The following is a 23,755-nucleotide window of genomic DNA, read 5'->3' as shown; positions in this document are numbered from 1 at the left end:
GATTACTGTAGCACTGTATAGTGAAAGAAACACCGGTATATTTTTACTGTGACTAGGACTGTGACTGACACTGGAAGTGGAAGAAATAACAAGAAGAATTTAAACACCTTTTTCTGTTTCAGTATGTACATGCAGATGCACACACTTAAATTTCATAGTTAATTATTAAACTAAATTTGGGCAAATAAAAAGTACCATTTTTATGAACCCTATTTTCATATTGCTGGATATCACAAAATATAAATCCACCAGGAACCTAAAACAAGCATGACAGGTGGCATATCTTACCTAAAAATAATGCACTTTTCCAGAGGAAAAAAAAGTCTTATGGGAAGATCTGACCCTTGACCAGTCTGCCTGTGTCAACAATACCAGCGATGATATTGCGAAGACAAGGTTAAGTACAGCACATCGAAAAGACTGAGACTATTTATTGCAGGCTAAATCATTGCTGTTGCTCTGTTATCATAAAAAATGGCAGAAACATTTGATAAAAAGAAGACAATTGATCTAAGGCATAAGTATATTGGGTAAGAGTTTGTTTACATAATATATAAAATCTCGTCAGATTATGTCACTTGATTGGTTGTCTAGTAAACATAGTAAATGTAAAAGTGTACTTACTATGTCTTTGATAGCTTAAATAAAAAGCAGTTAAATTATCATACTTTTTTTTAACCGGAAGATATATACTGTATTCCTAAATGAAACATTTCTATGAAATTTGTGTATACCTAGGTTAACGTGTACTCATGTAAGATATTCCAAAAACTAAAAAATATTATTATTTACAGAAAACTATGTAGTTGCAATTGTTTATACAAATACACATATTGAAATTGCAAAAAGTAGTGCACTGAGGACTCAGATTTATCTAGTCCACAGTAGGTAAAAATTAGTAGAAAATAATAATTATTAATGAGAAAAATGACCAGTTAATATTGGTTGGCTGTATACTGCAGACATAAAACAAAAAAAAATATTAATTTGATTCTGCTAACTTGATTTCACACAGAACATTCACAGTGCCTCATTCTTATGTGAAATCCCCACTATTCTATACATCGTATTTTAGTCGTCCAGGAATATGGTTTGTGTTTCTAAACTAGAATAAATGCTTATACAATACAATTGTTACAAAAGGAAATTCCTGTAAAACAAATAATTTAATCAAATTTCTTCAGAAAGAAAGCTTTTAAAAGAAACTGCCCCTAAACAAATTTGCTCTAAAAATGTGCAAGGTGAAAGATAAAAAGCTAGAGGGGAAAAATATACCATTTCTGTGATGTTTTGTTGAATCAAACACTGAAGTGTGTTTATTATTGCATGTATTTTAATATTCCCACCATGGGGAGATTTATGATGGTAAGTATGTGATGGTGAGTAAGAAAGTACAAATCAAGTTGGGCTATATTGGATATGCATTTCCAGGGGAATTGTTCAACATTTTTATTTACATGTTTGTTTTTATGCAGGGGGGTGTTCTACGAAGCAGGATTTCTTGCTTAGCCAGACAACTTGTGAGAATTAAGGTAGTCTGGGCTAAATGTAGGTGAACGATGATGAAGCCCATTTAGCCCAGACTACCTTAAATCCAACAAGTTATCCAGCTAAGCAAGAAATCCTGGTTGACCACTTAGCATACAACTGGCATTTAATCACTACTTGATTGTGATTAAACGGTTTCACCAAACTTTTTCAAATGGTTGATATGGTAGTTAGCATATTATATAATTCACCTTAGCTGTACGGCCTTATCATTTACCTTTCATGAACCAGTTTATCAGCTTGCTACAGTACTCTCTGTGTGAAACAACCTGCATGTTACATCACAGGTCCAAACTGTAGCATTTGACTTGGCTATTTGAAGACCTCAAGGTTACTGCAATACATTTTAAGTCAGTGTTTTATGAATAGCCACAAGTATGACTAAAATTTCCCATTAGAATAATAGATAATAATAATATTACTAAGTGTACAAATTCACTTAAATATAAAAAGATCGATTCTGCTAGTATATTATTTGAGTATGAAACAGATGCTAACGTCAGCCCAATTTTTTAGCCCTTCCTGTAAGGTTTTCTTTGGCCAAGACCCCATCAAGATCGTTCGTGCCAAAGGCCAGTACATGTACGATGAAAGAGGAGAGAGGTATTTGGACTGCATTAACAATGTCGCCCATGGTGAGCAAAACCTAGCGCAAATTGTATTCTCTTAGTGGAGGCTGGACATCCCTTAATATTAATGCTCAGTGATGAGCACTGACTGAAATTGAGCTGAGTCCAGTTTTTGCGTTTTGCAAAATTATTTTATCCATAGATTTAAAAAATGAATTACTCTTTTGAGTTAAAAAATAAAAGCTGTCAAGGTATTTTACAATAATTTGTTTGTGTCTTGACTAAATAGTTTCAATATAGTTTTATATTATTTTATCAATGTATAACATCTGTGATGCATTTATAAGAAAGATCATGTTCGTCAAAGGGAGGTGGTTGGCATTTTGTATACATTTTCATTGCTACATATTTTATATAAAAAAAACTGCAAAACCGGGTTCTCACCACATATGTTAAAAGTTACCCTCTTCTCAAAAACAGAAACTTCAGTAGAGATTCACCAAAAATACAGAACAGGGAGTAAAACATCTGGCATGTTATGTGATATGTAGCATTTTTCAAATGTGAGTTTTACAGTTTTCACTGCTTGTGGCGTTTTTGCCAGTAAATCAATGTCCTTTGGATTATAAAAACTTGCGTTGTGTTATTCCTGTAGTTGGCCACTGTCACCCAGACGTGGTAAAGGCTGGGGCCATGCAGATGGAGATCCTGAACACCAACTCACGTTTCCTGCATGATAACTTGGTAGAATACGCCCAACGCCTTCAGGCCACCCTGCCAGACAGCCTCTCCGTTTGCTATTTTGTCAATTCAGGGTACAGATCTGTCTTCAGATGTGCTAACTTGATTTCAAATATTTACACTTCAGTTTTTTCAGTACATCGTCCAATACATTTTCCAATCCACCATATAGCCCAGCCATGCATGGTCAAGATGGAACATTAACGCTAATTTCAGATGTTAACCTCAACAGCTCCTTGAAAGCACCACAGATTGGGAATTAAGCTTATAAACATATACAGTGACTTTATCAATATGGATTTTACTCAAAGGGATATTCAAGATCTATGAAAAAAAAATATATTCCCATTTCCCATAAGAAAGCAAAGGCTTTTATCCGTTTGAAAAATGATTTATGTCAAAAATTCCTGAACTGAAAATATAATAGAGTGTACTTAAAATTGACAAACAATACACTTAAAATGTACTAACATTACATTAAATTACTACTACATTATGTTGCTCTCCAGGGCTGAAGTATGAAGGCTTAAACTCATGATAAAAATATATAATTAATGCTGATATTCATGTTACTCTTAAGATGTCTAAGTAACTAACAATATCATTGTAAAAACAAGGCAAAGGTCATCAATAGAGGTCAACAGGCATAGAGTAAAAGACAGAGCACTAACTTCATAAATGATACTGATCATTCAATGCTGAAACATTGCAGCTGTAGACTCCTGTTCAGAAGGATACTTTGTACCACTGACCTACTTGCTAGGAAATGTATAACTGGTATGCATTTCTCCTGCAGCTCCGAAGCCAATGACCTGGCCTTGAGGCTGGCTTGGCAGTACACTGGCCACAAAGGCATCATCACTTTGGACCAGTAAGTCAACAGTGCTTTTATTTCACACAGCACATAATCAACAAAAAAGCCAATGTCCATTTGTGTGGGGGGGGGGGGGTGACTATTCAAGGTCTCCCTCTGTCATTTTTTAGTTAGACTATGTGAAACATTAGATGCAAAGCTAGACTTTTATCAAAGACTGAGTTGAGAGTCATGAACATTTAGAGTTGGTTGTTGAACATACAACTCAGGGAATAAGTTAACTGGGATCCTGTAACATTTAGTTAGTGATGTATTCATTCAAAGTGACTTTTAACCCCTTTTTATACCCCATACACCAGGATGGCTTACTAATTAAGTTCTTTATCAGTGGTACCATTACAGAGCCCCTTGTCTGCCTAGTATAATGTATAATATGTGATGCTGCACAGGTTGTTTTTTTTCCAGTGCCTACCATGGTCATGTGTCATCCCTCATTGACATCAGCCCATATAAGTTTCACCAGATGACAGGGTCACAGCACAGCCAATTAGTTTATGTGGTAAGGAGGCAAATGTTGCTGTTGAGTGTACAGATAGTTTCAAAGGTACCACAAAAATGGTTCAAGTTCATATCATTATTATAGCTATTAAACAGACAATAATATATGACTCATTTATATGAGTAATTAGAGAGAATGCATAACTTTACAATATGGTATATAGTATAGTAGCAATATAATACTGTTTATAAAAACTGAAGTAATGTCCTCAAGGCTCCCAGCCCTGATATCTATCGAGGGAAGCACCGTGAAGATCACCCTGACGCTGCTACCGCCTACTCAGACGAGGTGGAGAACATCATTCAGGACGCCCATAAGAAAGGGCAGAAGGTACGTCCCCTGCTGAGCCTGAGGAATGAAGGAGCTCCCCTTCTCCTGAATGAGTGTCATTAGGTATAAATGGAACTCAAAGTCCACTTTCCCCCCAAAGACAAACCAGAAACATAGTTTCTCAACATCTGTCGTGTCAGGGCTTCTTCCCCATTCTGTGCAGGCCTTTATTATAATTATAAATTATTATATTATATTATAAGGATAAGTGGTTTGGAAAATGGATGGATGGATATTATTATTATTATAAAGTGTTTTGTATTAAAGGATCAGAAGGAACTTTGTAAAACCAAGAAAGAATAATAGTCCCCTTCCATAAGAAGACTTTTGTAAAGTCAGCTGATTATTATGTATCCCATAAAGAATCACAGTATCTTTCCCTGAGCTTTAAGTTCTGTTAAACTAATAAGTGAAGTTTGTACTTTATTTGTGCGATTTATCCTAGGATCCCAGTTTGAGTAAATGATTTGTTATCATGTTTGTCACAATAACCTGAAGTTAAAAGCAGCTCTGCAATAAGTACCATAGATTCCTTTGATTTTCACATCATTACTATCAATATGAAAGCTGCAAGTTGTGCATGAAATTGTGCATTTTATTATCACAAGGCGTATTATTTACCTGCTTACGTCATTTTTCATAGAACAGTCATTGTCTACAGTCCTTCTAAATGTAGTCCTTGCTATTGTAAGCCTCACTCACACAGTATGCGGTTTTGTAGATTGCAGCTTTCATCGCCGAGTCCTTGCAGAGCTGTGGAGGGCAGGTCATCCCACCTCAAGGATACTTCCAGAAAGTGGCACAGTATGACTGGTTTTCTATTCCTTTTACATATGATTTGTTTGTTCCTTACAGCTTTAAGGTGATTATTCAATGTGTAAAACAGGACTACGACCTGATTGTGTTTTTATTTCAAATGCAAAAAAATGATATATATTTCTTTATGAAACATTTGACATGCTCATCTATATCATATCTGTGCAATCTATTGCAGTTAAAGCACATTCCATAGCTTGTGTAGCACTAGGTAAGGGTCCCACATGGAAATCCCTCTCTCACATATTCTGTCACCATACCCCCTTCCTTCCTTAGACATGTGCGGACGGCAGGGGGTATCTTCATTGCAGACGAAATACAGGTGGGCTTCGGCCGTGCAGGAACCCACTTCTGGGCATTCCAGCTACAGGGCAAAGATTTTGTACCTGATATTGTAACCATGGGGAAGCCCATCGGCAATGGCCACCCAATGGCGTGCGTCATCACCACCAGGAAAATCGCTGAAGCCTTTATGTCCTCTGGGATGGAGTATTTCAACACGGTGGGTCTGTGCTTAAACCAGTAGCTTATTTGACTTAAATTGCAAGCTATGAAAATAATAAATTTACTAAATTTCAAACATGCTGCAGTTTGGAGGCAATCCTGTTTCCTGTGCTATTGGACTGGCTGTTCTTGATGTCATTGAGAAAGAGGCTCTTCAGAGCAATGCTGCGCGAGTCGGGAGGTACCTGGCAGAGCTGTTGCGTCAACAGAAAGAGAAGCACCCACTGATTGGAGACGTCAGGTAAACAGAGCTGGTAATCACCAACGTACACATCACAGAGCTGGTAATCACCAACATACACATCACAGAGCTGGTAATCACCAACGTACACATCACAGAGCTGGTAATCACCAACATACACATCACAGAGCTGGTAATCACCAACGTACACATCACAGAGCTGGTAATCGCCAACGTACACATCACAGAGCTGGCAATCACCAACATACACATCACAGATCTGGTAATCACCAACGTACACATCACAGAGCTGGTAATCACCAATGTACACATCACAGAGCTGGTAATCACCAACATACACATCACAGAGCTGGTAATCACCAACGTACACATCACAGAGCTGGTAATCACCAACGTACACATCACAGAGCTGGTAATCACCAACGTACACATCACACACAGATCTGATTTGTCACATATATCCATATTAAGAAGTAGCTAAGTATTTACCAGAGTAGTGTGTGCCACTCAAAAAGACATTAATACCAAATAATTTATGAAGAGTTTGATAATCAGTTGATTAATGTCTTTGTAACTAGGGATTCATTTTCTGATCATGCTACTTCAAGTTGTGAAGTTTACTCATAAGACTCAACCAATTTAATTTACTTTAGAGCCCCATATACTTGTTATACTTTTCTATTACTACATTATATTTGCTGGAAGATGTGGAAAAATCTTAAAATAGTCCCAAAATAAGCAATTCCTGTTTCTTAGAAGATGAACTGGAAGATCATTGTTGATGAAGAACTGTATGAAGAGTTCATAGTCCAAGGTTTGGCATTATACAAATAGTCTTGCTTTGCATTTGCCTGCAGGGGGGTGGGTTTGTTTGTTGGCGCTGAGCTTGTGAAAGACAGATCGAAGCGGACTCCAGCTACAGCAGAGGCCCAAGATGTCATTTACAAGTGAGCCCCATAACTTATTCAAATAATAAGTCAAAAAGGATTATTCAGTATTTTACACAATACCTTTCTGTGCACCTACTTATATATTTAAAGATAAACAGATGCTAGCTGGTTTTGAAAGTAAGCTATTCATCTTGGCAGGTTGAAGGAACATCGAATCCTTCTTAGTGCTGATGGTCCAGACAGGAATGTTCTGAAGTTCAAACCACCCATGTGCTTCTCTGAAGAAAATGCCAAGTTTGCTGTGGACAGGATCGATGAGATCCTTACTGGTATATTTGTTTAACGTATAATATTAAACATATATAAAATGTTGCCATTTTTGCTTCTACGTTGGGGCAAAATGGTCCCTTAGTGAGTAGCAGTGTTTCCTCACGCCTACACTCCACGTATTTGGAGTTTTCGAGGTCTTTTCGTGTTCCATAGGTGGCCTACAGGTAACTCTAATTTGTCCCCATAGCCCAAAGACAGGCAGCAATTGGCATCGCTAAATTTCCCATAGTGTGTGACTGTGAGTTACCTGCAATGGACTGGCATTCTGTCCAGGGCAGCCCTGAGCCTTATGCCCAGTGCTATCGGAGATACTCCAGGCTACCATACGACTCTGGTTTGGAAGATGAATCAATGGCTTATATTTCATGTGTAGTACCTTGCCCAAGAGTGCAAGATTGTTCCTTTCTTCCAGGATTTAAACCGTGTCGATCAGGCAAACTATTTAATATAAGGTAAAGAATAAAATACTAGCATTTTTTGACTTCTTGTTTTTTAGACATTGAAAAAACCTTGGGGCTGCCGGTACCCAGCAATGCGGGATGTGCAAATCACAACTCATGTCATGGGGTAAGCCAAGAAATGTGCATATCAAATGCATAACTTTCTGATGTGTTTGCTCTAGTTCTGCATTCCTAACATTAATCAAACATCATTGAACTGTAAAGCATGTGGTCCAGAATGAGCTGAATACAATGTAGGTGGAACTCCTTCTCATTCCATCTTGGTAGGATTATTTGATACCAATAAAATCTACATTCTAAAGGATATAAGTGAAAATACAGAAAAGTCACTTACTGTCACAACTTTAAAGTGAAACAAGCTACTTTTTAAAATAAGTTAATTGTTTCCCCCCCAGGTATTATGTGACAAAACTGTGCAAAAACAACATGGAAACAGAAACAGCCATTTGAACGGGGTCGACAGCTAGGTGGAAACGAAGTCACGAGATTTTTCCGATAAAAAGACTACAACGCTAAACCCAGACCAGATTTTTAAATAACCAGGAATGTGGACATTAATTATAAAGGGTGGCTTGTGACAATGTTCAATAAAAATGTCATTTAAGGTCGTCATGTTAGGATTAGAGGTCTCCCCATAGAAATGAATGGAGAGTCCCCACAAAGATATAATTACAAACCTGTGTGTGTTAGGGGGGTAATTGGGGAGGAATAAAGGAGAACAGTGGGGGGTGATTGAAAGGTGTGGGGTCTAGGTCAGAACAATGGGGGCTAATGACTGGACATGCCAAACAGCAATTCAGCAAAAGGTCACAGCAGATCAAAGCGGCCAGTTTGTCAGATGTCAGATCAAACAGGTTGTGTCAGAAACCGAAGCTCTTAGATGACATTAATGTTCTATGCCATTGTATTGTATTTTATCATCTTTGATATATGTAAGATAGTAGTGAGCTCAAGTGCTGCTATACAGCAGGTTTTCCATTCTAGCTGATAACGACATACAGGCCCAGCCCTGTCCATCACCGATAGAGAAATGCTTACCGGTACGTCTGGATGGCCTGAAATTCTGCACAGTGCGCAGGGTCCATCTGCTCAAGATGTCCAGCCTACCACCTTCATCTTACACAGACAGTATTCAAGATGAAGTACCATCCGTCTACGTCCAGCACCCTCTTGTACAGACCACATGATGTTAAATGATATTAAAAGTGAATAGAGATTTAAGAGATGTTAACAGAATGATCAAGTGAATGAATGAATGAATGAAAGGCAAGCTTAAGCACAGCACAACAGGCATGTAAAGAAAAGTTGGTGTGAGCAGTAAGTTCTTTATGTAATTATCCTACTATTGCAGACAAGCAGACAGGACATGCAGACTAGTGCAGCCTAGACCACCAGCACCAAAGACTGTAAGGCTAACATTCAGCTTAGCTGCTTACCTTAACCCACTCCAGCATGGATTTTTAGGGCTAACAAAGATGAATAATAATAACAACATCAATAAATATGCAGTTCATATGTTTGTATAATATACATTTGGCAGATTTCTATGCACGTAACATTATTTCATTTATTCAAAGATATATTTAGACAGACCTGATATCTCAGCCTCCACTGTACAGACCAGGAGGTCTGCATCTGAGGGCTCCGACAAACCCGGATGGGAAATATCTGAGTATATAAGTCTGAATAAAAGAACACTGGAGTTGTTAGATCTGCATGTACTATATTTAAAGCTGACCAGGGGCTGTGGTGGGCATCTCCTTAGAGGAGCCTGGAATGGCAGGGGGAGCTCGGAGGGCACAGAGCTGGGCAGTTGCCCGCTGTGCATCCCTCCTCTGGATGTACGTCTTCAGCACATCCATTTTGGTCCCTTGTACGGCTGCTCCCTAATTCACCGGACATAGCTGGATGACGGACAGGGTACCAGAGAGGGAGGGGGGGTGCACTGAATCATCAGTCATTATCACTAACGATTACAACCATTACTAGGTTAGCGGAACTGAATCTGTTCAGCCTTGAGCAAAGGAGACTAAGGGGGGATATGATTCAGGTCTATAAGATTCCAACAGGTCTGGATGCTGTTCAGCCAAATGACTATTTCAATATTAGTCTAAATACTAGAACTCGTGGCCATAAGTGGAAATTAGCGGGAGAACATTTTAAAACAAATTTGAGGAAGCACTTCTTTACACAGCGTGTAGTCAGAGTATGGAATAGTCTTCCTGCTATTGTAGTGGAAGCTAAAACCATGGGTTCCTTTAAATCAGAGCTAGATAAGATTTTAACAACTCTGAGCTATTAGCTAAGTTCTCCCCAAACGAGCTTGATGGGCCGAATGGCCTCCTCTCGTTTGTAAATTTCTTATGTTCTTATGTACTACAAGCACATTTAGCAGGCTGCTACGAAGAGGGAGTGCTCACTACCCATACATGAACTTTAAATAACTGCACAGACCACAACATATAATCAAAAACAGAGACCTCCTCTTCTCCCTGTCCTTGGACTCATGCAGCTCCTTATGGGTGCAATGCTTGTTCGCAGCAAATCCCACAAGACCCTTGTGTGATGGAGCTTCCAGCTGCCTCCGCTGCCTTATGGCCTCGCTCATTTTGAGGAAGGAGCTGACATACCTATCTGTGTAAATCAAATAGGGGATCGTTTAACATGGTACTTTTGTATTGATGTAGGTGAGATGTGGTGATGTTGTGCCATGTGGTTTAATTACTTACCTGAGGAAGACCTATTGCTTATTGCTCATTATTGGAGTCTTGCTCAGGTTGCCAGATTCCCTCTCCGTCTGACGCCCGGCCAGGATTATGGCAGCATAGCCGACTTCATTGGACAGCAGCCACTTGAAGGTTGTCCCTTAGTATTGGCCAGTCTGGATAGCACACTCGCTTGTTACCAGCTGGTGATCCTAGGGGTCTCCGCCTTCAGCCACCATTTCAGCCAATCATGCCGGGCCAGTCTCCTCAACTGGCCAATAGAGAGCTGAAACAACCGCTACATTCGCTTCACTTTAACCCAAAGATCGCCCAGCCAGAGGTGCAAGGATGACACACAAATTCGTGAAGTGTTCCATATTTTCTGTGGTTTTCCAAGTCGCCAACTCAATCAGTCAAACTGCATGCAAGGATAGATGCATCATATGGAAAATCCCTAAATGAAACAATAGAAATACTTCTCTTGGAATGGATGTTAGGAGTAAACCTGCTCATTGTAGATGACTGGAATGGTGAGACAAATATAAAGTGTGTGAAATTCTTTCAGCAGTAATTGAGCCCAGTGTACAGTAAGTATCTCATGGTTATAAGTGAAAAGGAGAGAAATATTGGACAACGATGTTGGCTTTAATGTAATTGACCTCCGCCTGAAATGAAACCAAACCCAAAACCCTATGAACCAACAGTGTTAACCATGCTACTCTTGTAAAGATGGCAACTCACCACTGCAGTCAGCCGGCAAAATCTAACAGAGCTGCTACACCCCATCCATCGCTGGTAGTCAGGGTACCCCCCTCTCCACACAGAGTACTGAGTACCCCCCTCTCCACACAGAGTACTGGGTACCCCACTCTCCACACAGAGTACTGGGTACCCCCCTCTCCACACAAAGTACTGGGTACCCCCCTCTCCACACAGAGTACTGGGTACCCCCCTCTCCACACAGAGTACTGGGTACCCCCCTCTCCACACAAAGTACTGGGTACCCCCTTATCCACACAGAGTACTGGGTACCCCCCTCTCCACACAGAGTACTCGGTACCCCCCTCTCCACACAGAGTACTGGGTACCCCCCTCTCCACACAGAGTACTGGGTACCCCCCTCTCCACACAGAGTACTGGGTACCCCCCTCTCCACACAGAGTACTGATTCCCGGTGTGGTTGGGACTATTTCATGAAGCAGCCATTCTCCACTCTGGAGGAGCTGTAGTGGGCTGAAGCAGCAGCATGGATCCATGCAGTCACTGCTGCACTCTTAGCTACGGCCCAGGAAATTCCTGTCTTCATAATACATAATCTGTTGGATAAGAGTTGGTAGCAAAAGGAAAATGGCCATCATTTTTCTCTGTTAAAGCACAGTACTTGTACAGAAATGTACAAATCTCTTGTCAAACATAAAATGCTAGTATAGTGTCCACATATCTGGAAAACAACAGGCACAGAAAATTCCTCTTTGATTTTACATGAGATGGACTCGCAGTCCACACACGTTTTTTCACTGAATGCATCAGAAAAACAAAAATAGGTTTTAAAAACCCTCTGTAATGCTTTGAATGGAAAGGGAAATATGAATGGAGTATAATAAGGAAAACCAAAAGCTCCTTAAGGTTTGTAGGCCTGTGCTATAACTACCAGTTTGATATGACTACCAGTTTGGTATGACTACCAGTTTGATATGACTACCAGTTTGTCTCTCTCGCAAGGCCTGAAGCCTAAGCTTGAAGTCTTCACTCTGAATGCTCTCCTCACTGGCCTCCCCCATATAGATGTTGCATGACACTCCCACCCCAGCCTTTTTTTGGTTCAGTGTGTGCTGCCTTTCTGTCCTTTATTCTGGGGTGAATGAATAAAGTTGAAAGGTCATTATTAGCAAACACAATACCTGCCCCCTGGGTACGTTCTGCGTTCATGCTGGAACTGCACACACCATTAATTCCTCCGCTTTTGCCCTTACTGTGGTAGTTTGAGGTTGAGTCAATCAAACAAGTTTATTTACAGAAAAATGCATGACGGCTCAAAATTCAGCAAATGTATGAAATGTATAAAAGTATAGTATAGTGTTAAAAGTATAGTATTAAAATACATACAGCATTTATTCTAGATGCTTTTATAGCACAAGGTAGAGGGACATGGCTATGAAAAACAGGCAATCACCCTTTCAGTTAACTTGTAAATGGTTCATAACCATGAACAAATAACAGGAAAGGACAGTCACAACTCTTCATTGCCCTACTCTCTAACAACCACATGAGGGCAGCAAAGAGACAGTACGGACTCATTCCCCAGTCTAAGATGGATTCTGTTGATGTTGTAAAAATCTGCCCAACTCCAGTCCTGGAGAGCCCTGTGTAGCTTAGTTCTTTCCCTGTTCCACCATAAATGAGTCAGCCCAAGAGCTGTGTGGTAATTAGCACAAGGAGTTGAATCAGGTGTGTTAAATGAGGGGAAACCCAAAAATGTGCAGGACTCTGTGATTTTCGTGAAAACTTTATTAAAGACAAACATTACATCTACAGAATATGGCTACTGATTGTAGTCAAAAACCCACAGACACAGTAAGAAGAACACGCCTGTGTTGACACTGTTGTGCATTGTCGCTCATCACTTATGTGGAGAGGTGATACTGCATTCTGGGATCGCTGGCAGCGTTTATTTCCAGGCCTGCGGTTCAGTGGGTCAGCCTGAGCCTTCATGATCTTCATCTTCCTCTCTTGCCGTGTCTTCACTGGCCTGTGAACAGCAGGCCGGCTTGTACCCAGCTTTCTCATGGTAAGTTTCATTTCTATATACACTATATGTATAAGTGTTGAGGCACACCTCTCAAGTGTTTCATTGAGGCCCACTGGCACAAGGATTATAAAATAAGGATTATAAACCTAGCCATGCAGTCAGGTTTACAAACATCTGTGAAAGAAAGGGTCGTTCTGAAGAGCTCAGTGAATTCAAGCGTGGTGCCGTCATGCCAGTTTTGCAAAAATTCAATTTGTGAAATTTCTTCCCTGTTAGATATTCCACGGTCAACTGTAAGTGGTATTATTGCAAAGTGGATGTGTTTAGGAACAACAGAAACTCAGGCATGAAGTGACAAACCACACAAAATAACAGAGCAGGGTTGTCAAGTGCTAAGCCGCATGGTGCCTAAAAGTCGCCAATTTTCTGTTGACTCAATAACTGAGTTCCAAACTTCCTCTGGTCTTAACTCCAGCACAAAAACTGTGCTCCGGGAACTTCATGGAATGGGCATCCATGGCTGAGTAACTGCATGCAAGCCTGATGTCACCAAGCGCAATGCCAAGCATCAGATTGTGAGGTTTAAAGCACACTGGCACTGGACTCTGCAGCAAGGGAAATGTGTTCTGTGGAGTGACGAGTCACACTTCTCTGGCTGGCAGCCTGATGGGTAAGCCTGAGTTTGGCGAATGCCAGGAGAATATTACCTGCCTGACTGCATTGTGCCAAAAGTAAAGTTTTATTGGGGATGGATAATGATATGGGGTTGTTTTTCAGGGCTTGGGACAGAGACCCCTTTTCCAGTGAAGCATACCAAGACATTTTGTGCAACTTTATGCTTCCAACTTTGTGGGAACAGTTTGAGGAAGGCCCTTTTCTGTTCCAGCATGACTGTACCCCAGTGCACAAAGCAAGGTCCATAAAGACCTGGTTGGGTGAGTTTGATGTGGAAGAACTTGCCTGCCCCCACACAGAGCCCTGACCTCAACCCCGTTAAACACCTTTGTGATGAACTAGAATGGAGATTGTGAGCCAGGCCTTCTCATCTAACATCAGTGCCTGGCCTCACAAACGTTCTTCTGGATGAATGGGCAAAAATTCCCACAGACACACTCCATGAACATTTGGAAAGTCTTCCCAGAAAAGTGATAACTGTTATACATGAAAAGGGGATGACCCAATAAGACATGCCTCTGGAGTAACTTACGCTGGTGGAGGTCTGCGGGGAGGAGGAGGCCAGAGATCTCACTGCCTCATTGGGCTCCACAGCCGCTTCAGCTTTACTGCAGCCGGATCTCCTTAGCTGCAGCCGCTGGGCTAAAGAAGATCATATGGAGTGCAGGGGCTGACAATGATGGCCATTTGCAAGCAGAAACAACCAGACAGATTACAGCTGGAACGTTTCTTCACATTTCTGCACTTCCATATTCAGTTTTACCCTAAACTCAAAGATTTATTTTAAATGTATGTTTTTTGCTTCATAAGGTTATAGGGTTATAAATACAGGACTTGTTATGCTAAGTTTATGGTCCTGATAGAAGAGGTATAATAAGTATTGAATCTCAGTTAACGCAGTCAACAGCTCAATTAAATTATAGAAAGCTTTTTACAGATTGTAATGAGTGTGTTGCTTTTCTTTGATTGTGTTTAAATATTACCAAGTCTCACACCTACCCTGGGGTCAAACTGACCCCAAAGACACATGTCAGGTGACTCTCATGGTGACATAATTACTGTAGCAGCGTGTAACAGTTAAGATTAAGAAGGCTAATATTGATTTAAGTAATAACCACTGCATGGGCATAAATTATGGGGGAGATGGGGGGATTGAAACCCCACCCCACTCCACCCCCCCACGATCGGGAATCCTTGTTTTGGTTTTTGGGCATTTCTCAGAGAATCATTCTGAGGGCATTGTCATTCTCCACAGAAATTAACTACTTTCTTCAGTTCTACTTCATAACAGATGAGAATTGCATCAGGTCATGTCAGAAAATGGGCAACTTACTGTGCTTCCTAGAATGGCCCGCAGCCTTGTAGCCTCCGAGCATGGCGAATGGGTGGTGGGACAGCGTGAACGGGTGCACGATTGTGCTCTGTACAGGGAATATTGAGACAAACTGTCATTTTTTTCACCTTAACTGATGTCACTATCTGAGGGCAGATTCCGCGCCGCGCACTTCAGACCAGTGACTGCGTCAGTAATATAGACTCCCCACAAACATTCCAGTGAAAAGAGATGAAAATTCCCATGATGCATCTGTAGTTTCAGGTTATGTACTTCAGCCATTACAGCCAGGCTTATAAGCTGCCTTCCTGAGAGAAATGCAGGATACTCAACACCAAGATCGAATTCCATTGTTTCCACTGCTATCCTGTTTCACCCTGTTATCCAGATGAGTGTCTGCATGTTATTTGAGTGTGTCGTTACGCTCACTTGACATCTTTAGTGATTAGAGAGGGCAATTTGGTGAAAAGAGACATAATGGAGAGGTGAGCTCCTTCGGTCAGGGCCTACCTTGGTGTGAGGTTGCTGATAAGCCGTGGAGGGTTTGCAGTTGTATAGGGACAGCAGCTCCTCCACAGGCAGATTGCTCTGGAATGCAAAATAAGATGGTTCAAAGAATTGAAGTTGAGGGATGAGTTTACTGTGCAGTGACAGTGTAGACATCAAATGGACATATGGACTTCGTCTTTGCCTGTTTCTTGAGCATGAATATCAGCAAGCTGTGTTAAAACTTCCAGTGACGGGCACAGTGTCCAAACCTGCTGAACTACAGGCTGCCCCCAACAACAAAAGTGAAAATTGTTGGTGCCTGAACAATACATTTCCACCTGTTTTGAGCCTGTCAGAAACTCCAGATGAAAGGAGTATGTTCTGCTTAGTGATGGCCAAAACGGCACTTCGTGAACCATTTGCTGTATTTTTGACCCCACTAGATGGCGCTGTCTGTTCAAAAAAGCAGTCAAAGCGTCCTCCAAAGTAAACCAAGAGCACCATATGGTGGGGTCAAAAAATACTGCAAATAGTTCATGAGGTCTCCTTTTGGCTATCACTAGTTCTGTTCTTTATGCAAAAGAATGATTAATGAATCCATCACAGCCAGCCAGGGGAGGTCTCCCTTGGTTACAGACTCCACAGGATCCCTTAGAGCACAGCCCCACACCACTGACCAGGAGCATCCCTGCAAAGGAGGACAGTATCATGGCCTCTTGCTCCAAATGGGTGGGGTCCTGGCCACGCCCAGGCCTGCTGGTTCCCCTGGGTAATGAGATTCCAGATATGAAATAATGAAAATGAACACAGGATGGGGAAGCCTGGTTCATGAAAATTAGTGATGGAGAAAATGATGCCTCATGAACCATTTGCTGTATTTTTGACCCCACTAGGTCTGCTTTTGGACAAGCCTTGTGCCCTTTATTGAACAGAGAGCACCATCTAGTGGAATCAAAAAATACAGAAAATGGGCTATGAAGCATCATTTTGTCCGTCGTTAATGAAAATTGTTATAGACAATGTCAGTAAGACTTAAAGCTGTCATCTATAATGCATTACAGATATCGTCATAATGCATTATAATAGTTGGTATAAAAATTAATAAATTATTACAGCATCTTCTATTGACAGTAATAAGGCATTATAGTGTTGATTATAATAGTCCATATGCTCCAATGAAGCTCTTATCTATAACGCACTATAGATACCTTAATAATGCACTATAATGGTTGGTACAAGAATTAAGGATGCTTTGTACTGCATTATGAAGGTACTGTGTGTATAGTGCATTATAAATGAGAGCTTCATAGAGCATTCATAATGCATAATAAACATGGCTATAATGTGTTATATCGTTTTATAAACATTTATATCAATGTTTTTAATGCTTTATGAGTACATTACAATGTGGTTTGAATGTGTTCATAGAAGATGGCATTCACAGAAAGTGTTACCAGAATGTTTTGTTTTGTTATGTTTCACTTAGTCTATCTTTATTAAATTAACACTTGGAAATGAGCGAGTTGTTGGCTGAAAGACCAAACTCAGCTACCAGTGCACTAAGGTTAGACTCCCCATCCATACTGCCATTCTGCAGTCTGATGGAATCCAGATCCAGTAAGTTCTTAGCAAACCACATGTTTGTCGTATTGCCTTCAGGTTCTAGCTCAAGCAGCAGTTCACAAACAGCTCATCTGTGATGTGTCCACTGATCTGTCAGCCATTTTCCACACCCACAGCACCGTGTTTCAATGACGTGTAGCTTGGAAACCCGCTGGCTACCGTGGCCTGGATGCTACATTCATATAGCACTTACCTAATTTTGTCAAAATGTGAACAACAAAAGCCACTGTGTTGTACTTATGCCATAATATAGCCTAGTTAATGTACTGTTAATAGATGTAATATATAAAATATATTCCTTTGAAAAATTGTTTGATTTACCAGCTGGATTTAACGATTATACTCACAGGAATTTACTCTGAATCAGATCTTGTCCTTCATGTTTCTCTAACCACCAAAAAGCCACGCTGATAGCTAGATCATGATGTACCTTGAAGCATAGCCATGCATGCCCAGGAAAAAAAATGACATTTCAACAACTATTAATTTTCATCTTCCAACTGCTTCTCACAGAGTTAGTCTGGAACCACACAAGGCAAAATCCAGGGAAACACTTTAGAGTTTGAAACTTTTTGACTAAACTGACTTTCAGCTTTACAAACAGTTGAGCCACTGTCATAAAGATGTCAGTTTCGATGTCAAGATTACTGTACACTGTACTGTTTTGGAGGTTTATGTGGAACATTACATTTCTAATTTCAATGACAGCATCAGAAGGATCTTTCAGTCTTACCAAGTCATCCAGCAAAGTTGAGGACCTCTTTCCCTTGGGGTCAAATCCATTTTCTCTGAGTCTCTGTCCAATGTAATCTCCGCTGTAATCAAAGGACTTTTTTATGCTTCTGACTTGGGCAGGTTTCATCATCCGACAGCTTTCTTTGACCTCAGATTGAAGTTGATTTTACCACCAAAGAACTCAATAAAATTGAGCTGATTTATCCAACATAATTGATTATTTATTGCAAGATTATTTATTAACTTGGAGAATTCATGCTGTAGGTTACAATGAAAGAAACACCAGTATTCCCAATGCAACATGCTTCTTGTTATTCAAAGGGGGTCAAAAAGGCATCACAATTTCCTAAAACAAACTCACAGCAAAGCCTCTATATCTTGTTTCAGACGCCGTGTTTCCATTGTAGAACTTCAGTCTCCCTCACTATGATGTCTAGTGAGAAGATCTTCAGTCCTGCTAGGAAGTAGCCTGAAAGAAAGGGCCCGGCATACAGAGAAAAGGCATTCCGGAGTCTGTGTGGGACATTACATAGTCATAGGTGGGGTTTTTGAATTCTGTAGGAGATATTATGAGTCTAATATGCACAGAACAGACAGTAAATCATTTGGTGCACATAAGTAAAAATATTCTGAAGTAACTCAATACCACTCAGATTTTAGACTTTGTAATTATTATTAATTAATATTATTACGGCATACTTTTAATGGATCACGGCCAGTTTACTAAAAACCTAGAAGTTGATTTTTGGACCTTATACCTTAATAGTCTCGCTTTCATTTGAAACATAAAGGACTCACCTTTTTATATGAGTTAAGGAGAAGATATCTATGTAGAAAGAAACTGAATTGATTTTTGGGTCCTTGACGGTAAATAATCCTCTCACCTGTGCCGGTCCGACCTGAAGGTTGACTCTACTGAATTTACCCTGACTACAGGGCAGTTCTGAACCCGACACCGCCCGGATCCCGTACTAATGGCAGGTAAGGTGATATATACGGTTGACATAGAGGTGCATGCAAACAGCGTTAGAGTTACCTGGGGTTACGACTTCCACTTAGAACAGCTCCTCGATGCTGGTCGGCACTAGAGTTACCTGGGTGTGGAAAGTTCTGCATTTAGTTTTTACTCTGAGGACATGGCTAACTGCAACATCATCCATCTATTCCATTTTCTATATCCATTTGTCCTGTGCACAGTCATAGGGGTCCATGGAAATAACCCAGGATGGGACCCGAACCCATTGCGGGACACACACATCATTCACACACACACTAATTGCAACATATAACAAAGAAATATTTTTTTAACATTTTATCGATTTTTCAGTCTAGCCCAGTGCCCAAGGGTCGACCTTGAACCTAGTTGTGTCTCTCTGCTGATCTAACTCTTGTCTTGTTATCTTGTATGCATGTTTTTCTCTTGCTGGCACCTAAATGAACGGCTTTTGCTTTGGTTGCTTGCCTGATGGCAAAAAACTTGTGCTAATACAGGCTGACGAACCTGTCCCGCTAAATTTGCACCGGGACGACCAGAAGTGATGGTTGACATACAACCCAATCAGAGAAATCAGTTTCACCGACATGCTCATCAGCCAAAACAGCATCAACAATGACCAACCATATCAGACTGTGCCACAGACACTGACGCAACAAGCAGTCGTCGACTCTCTTCGACAGCCTGACTGTTTTTAACAGCTGAAAATTGGCTTGGTGTGCTCCAAGCTTAAGTTTCATTCCCTCACATCTCCAACTCTCATGCCTCTGTTCACTGTCATGTAGAGATCAAATTTTATAGTAGGTTAGTGTTGACGTAGACTGATACTTTCAGGCATTGATGTACAGGCGATCCCAGGATTAAGATTGTCCGACTTACGGACAACTCATACTTATGAACGGACTGCCATAAAGCCTATTATTAATTACACCAGTTTAGTCAATCTCTGTCACTACAGTGTAATTTCTTTTCAGTTAACTATTTATTTGTTTGTTTGGCTTATGTGTTTTAAATGTTATTTAATGTCTTTTATGTAAATGCATTCTGCCTCTGTAATGCACTTTGAATTGCCTTTTGTCTGAATTGTGCTATATGAATAAACTTGCCTTGCCTCGCTTTGCCTATTCAAAATTTAGAATAAATACAATGGTTAATAATAAAGAATGCACACGCTACTTTGTGGCGCTCATGAAAACATTGTGTGGCTTGAGCAGTTCATTGGCTCGAGGTACAGTACAGTACTGTATGCAGTAACTTTTACTATTACTGTATAATATTTTTTACCATTATGACCTACATTATTGTTTTTCCGACTGGCCTACAAATTTGACTTAAAGACAGACTTAGGAAACGGATCTCGTTCATAACCTGAGTACTGCCAGCATATGTAGACAAACTATGTACAAAAAGCTATTTACATCTTACAGTGTAAACAGCACTTTAAACCTAAACCAGAAGGCAGTCAATTATAAACTGAACACCAGGTTCCAAGAAAAAATGTACAGTTTAGATATAAACTGTAGTATGACATCATTAAGTGATGTTATATAACATTTCACAGAGTAATCAAGTGGAGATTAAAAACCATTGTACTAGTTTTATAGGTATTCAGCTAGTTTAGAGATGCTCACCAGGAAGCAGCAGTAATGTGAATGCTGTGCTCTGAAATGCAGGAGCAACAATACCTGGGAAAACAAAGACATTGACTGGTCATTATAGCAGCGTATTGTAACAGAAGCATTTTGACTTCGATGCCATTCTGAAGACTACAGTGACAGGGTCCTTCAAGAGACACAGTAGAAAGCTTTTGATGATAAACCTTGATCCTTAATCATTATTCTAGTTAAATACCAATATGTCAGGAACACCGATACTCACTCCTGTGTGGCTGTGTCCAAGGTACAGGTTTTATGTAGGTCTAAGGCAGAATTGAGGTGAATATTAGAAGGCAACAGATCCAGAGGACCCCGACTGAGCACTGGACCTTGAGCAGACTGCCGCAGTGCTAACCCAGCAATGCTCTCCAGTGAACAGCCCCTGCTGAATAATTCATACTGAGCTATGGAGTCCTGTCAATCACTTCAACAATGGGCTTTGGGTCACAGGATTCCATGCAAGATACACGACTGGGTGCTAAACCAAACCTACGCTGTCACGACTCAGACAAACGCTCCACATTGTTCACAATGAAACGAGACTTATATGTAGTCCTGTAAATTATGCACATTCAGCATTTTTATCAATAACATCAAGTGCAAATGTGACAATAAAAGAAAGAATTTGTCAGAGGATTTACAGTAACTGCGAGAAATAAACTTACAGGAAGTTTCTTAGATGATTTTTATTATCGGAAATATGAGGGTGCCAAAATACCATTTAAACAGTAACATGTATGAAACTAACCTTTAAAAACACATTTGAGGTCTCTCCTTTACATAAAGAGAAGCACGAAAAAAACAGGGACCTTCCAATAACAGATCTTACAGAGCAAGATGGTGCAGCTACTGGATAAGCCTGCACAGTCAGTGGTGCCACAACACATCTAGGCAAAGTTATAACAACATTTGGAATGGTATCTTCCTTCCTCTTACTTCCCAGATGAAACCATGGTTGTAGGGGTTGGCTTTCAAAATTAAAAATAAATGATAATCTGCTTCGCAGAGCCTACTCATACCTGATGAATTCAGGCAACATCATGAAGATTCTGTCCTTTGTGACTTGAGCAGACTTTGAAATGTCTTCAGTACTCATAACAACCACACAGACGTCCATCCCTGTCCAAGCTCAAGGTGTTGCAAGTTGTCTGGACCACAGATTACCTCACCAAAAGGTCATAGTTCATCCACGTCAGTAGCTCTATATCTGATGTAGTGCTGAGTAACATTTACTCAGTATACCACAGATATCAGGTATTATTCTCACTCTTGCCATCTTCGGAAGCTCTCTGCTGATTCTGTGATTGTGGGATGTACTAGTAAAGAAGTCAGTTCAATGCTGGAAAAATAAGGGAGCCTGTTGTGGAATTCAGTAGAAGCAGAGAGCTGATGACTGATGTCATCAACTCAGGAGAGAGTATAGAATTGGTGCAATGCTGCATGCACCTTGGTGTTTACATAAATAACTGGACTGGCAGAACAACAAGGTAGTAGAAGTAAGTGCAAACTAGGCTGTGGTTCTTTATATCTAGAACACAGTCTGGAATCCTTAGAAGTGATGGTAGAAGGAAGAATATGCCCAAATTCCAGTCTCAAAATTGAGGACCCATTTTCTCAACATCCAGCTGGTACAGTTGAGGAGCACTTTTAATTCCCCCAAGATGACTGACTGAGTGGTTCACGAAAACTGCTATTCACTTGTTCCGTGCTTCTGGTTTCCTTGTCCTTAAGCCCAGACTGGAGTACACTTTTTTACTCCATACTGTACTGTTCCATCTTCAGGAAATTATAACATTTCATGTTTCATGAGTAGGCCTATGTTTTTTTTAAATGTAATTTGTATCACCAACACTGTATCAAAGATGTTATTCTTATTTACTTGTCTGGATGTTCATTATTTATGTTTTTAGAGGGGAACTATTGCATCTGTGATGATGTTGCTGGACAATAAAAATTCTTCCCTGAGGGTAAATAAAGCTCTATCTCAGGGTTATTCAACTCTCGATCCTCGAGGTCCGAGCCCTGCTGGTTTTCCAGCCTTCGTTTACCTGTGAGCCAGGTGTGAAGCCTCTGACCAATCAGAATCAGTAATTATTAAACTAACTACCTGGGAGAACTGAAAACACGGCCTGGATTTGGAATCGAGGTCCAGATTTGAAGAGCCCTGCTCTATCTTATCTAATCTCTTCGAGAGATCAGATGGTGCAACCTAATGTCCCTTAAAGAAAGTAAAACTACTTTTTCTTTGTTATTGCCTGGTCTGTAAATTCGGGTTGCTAATGTGTTGTACTCACCTGTTCATCCAGAGTTGTCACATGAACAGGCAAACGGGGAGGTATGCAACGTTACAAACGAGTTTTGGTCGCCCCGCCTTCCTTTCTTAAATACCTTCTCAAATACTTACACTATTTTTGACTTCCCATACACAAATCATAAATTGACATGAGATAAACCCTAGAGGACACATGCCTGCCTGCATCCCATGTATTGCATTTTCCATTGTCCTGTAACTCGGCAACACCAGGCTACTTGCTATAATTGCTACGTGAAAATCAATCGAAGAAACTTACTTTAAATTACCATAAACTTAATGAATGTAGCACGTCAGCGTGATGCAGGATAATCCTCACTAACCAGTTTCAAAATGAGCATTACAACAATGTGCGAGAAATCCTGAGATACTTAAAGGGAAGCAGAAGGAAAAGATGACACTGATTGCCCTGGTTAAAGCTGGGAGGTGTCGTTAATCGGGTTAAACAAAACAAATGGTGCAGCAAAGGCATGCAGCACTAATGCGGTGTAATAGTAAGTAATGATTTTATCGAAATAGAACGAGATTAAATCAACGTAGGGTTGTTGCAGTATACAAATTGTATACATAAATATAAAAAACAAGCAAAAAATCATGTACTATGTACATTAGATTATTATCGATGACATTGTGACATAATTTATATAGACAATGAATCGGCGCCAGAAATGAAACGCTTTGTCCGTAAATGTTCGTTTAATTCCGTCTTCACTCTAAATTTA

At 40.3% G+C, this 23,755-nt stretch overlaps 2 protein-coding genes across 2 annotated transcripts; one reads left to right on the top strand and one right to left on the bottom strand.

Annotated features, from left to right (window-relative positions):
* The first annotated feature begins 27 nt into the window (after positions 1-27).
* etnppl (ethanolamine-phosphate phospho-lyase) lies at positions 28-9,473 on the top strand. Its single transcript, XM_023828992.2, has 13 exons — positions 28-530; positions 2,065-2,183; positions 2,773-2,932; positions 3,655-3,729; positions 4,138-4,231; positions 4,445-4,561; positions 5,283-5,365; positions 5,654-5,879; positions 5,968-6,122; positions 6,941-7,030; positions 7,172-7,302; positions 7,800-7,870; positions 8,160-9,473. The coding sequence occupies exons 1-13, from the start codon at positions 475-477 to the stop codon at positions 8,229-8,231; spliced, it is 1,449 nt and encodes a 482-aa protein (XP_023684760.1). The 5' UTR covers positions 28-474; the 3' UTR covers positions 8,232-9,473.
* A 3,486-nt stretch (positions 9,474-12,959) lies between these two features.
* LOC111852791 (uncharacterized protein C2orf80) lies at positions 12,960-23,221 on the bottom strand. The gene is made up of 11 exons (XM_023829038.2): positions 23,017-23,221; positions 20,699-20,752; positions 19,110-19,167; positions 18,435-18,542; positions 18,072-18,153; positions 17,686-17,768; positions 16,393-16,480; positions 15,737-15,814; positions 15,227-15,314; positions 14,426-14,535; positions 12,960-13,218 (listed from the first exon to the last, which is right to left on the bottom strand). Exons 4-11 carry the CDS (start codon positions 18,473-18,475, stop codon positions 13,165-13,167), a joined length of 624 nt encoding a protein of 207 aa, XP_023684806.1. The 5' UTR covers positions 18,476-18,542; positions 19,110-19,167; positions 20,699-20,752; positions 23,017-23,221; the 3' UTR covers positions 12,960-13,164.
* Positions 23,222-23,755: the final 534 nt, after the last annotated feature.

The sequence above is a fragment of the Paramormyrops kingsleyae genome, chromosome 16 (assembly GCF_048594095.1).
Source record: "Paramormyrops kingsleyae isolate MSU_618 chromosome 16, PKINGS_0.4, whole genome shotgun sequence".
Taxonomy (NCBI): Eukaryota; Metazoa; Chordata; class Actinopteri; order Osteoglossiformes; family Mormyridae; genus Paramormyrops; species Paramormyrops kingsleyae.
Note: the sequence above shows the minus strand (reverse complement) of the source record. Positions and strands in the feature narration are given on the sequence as shown.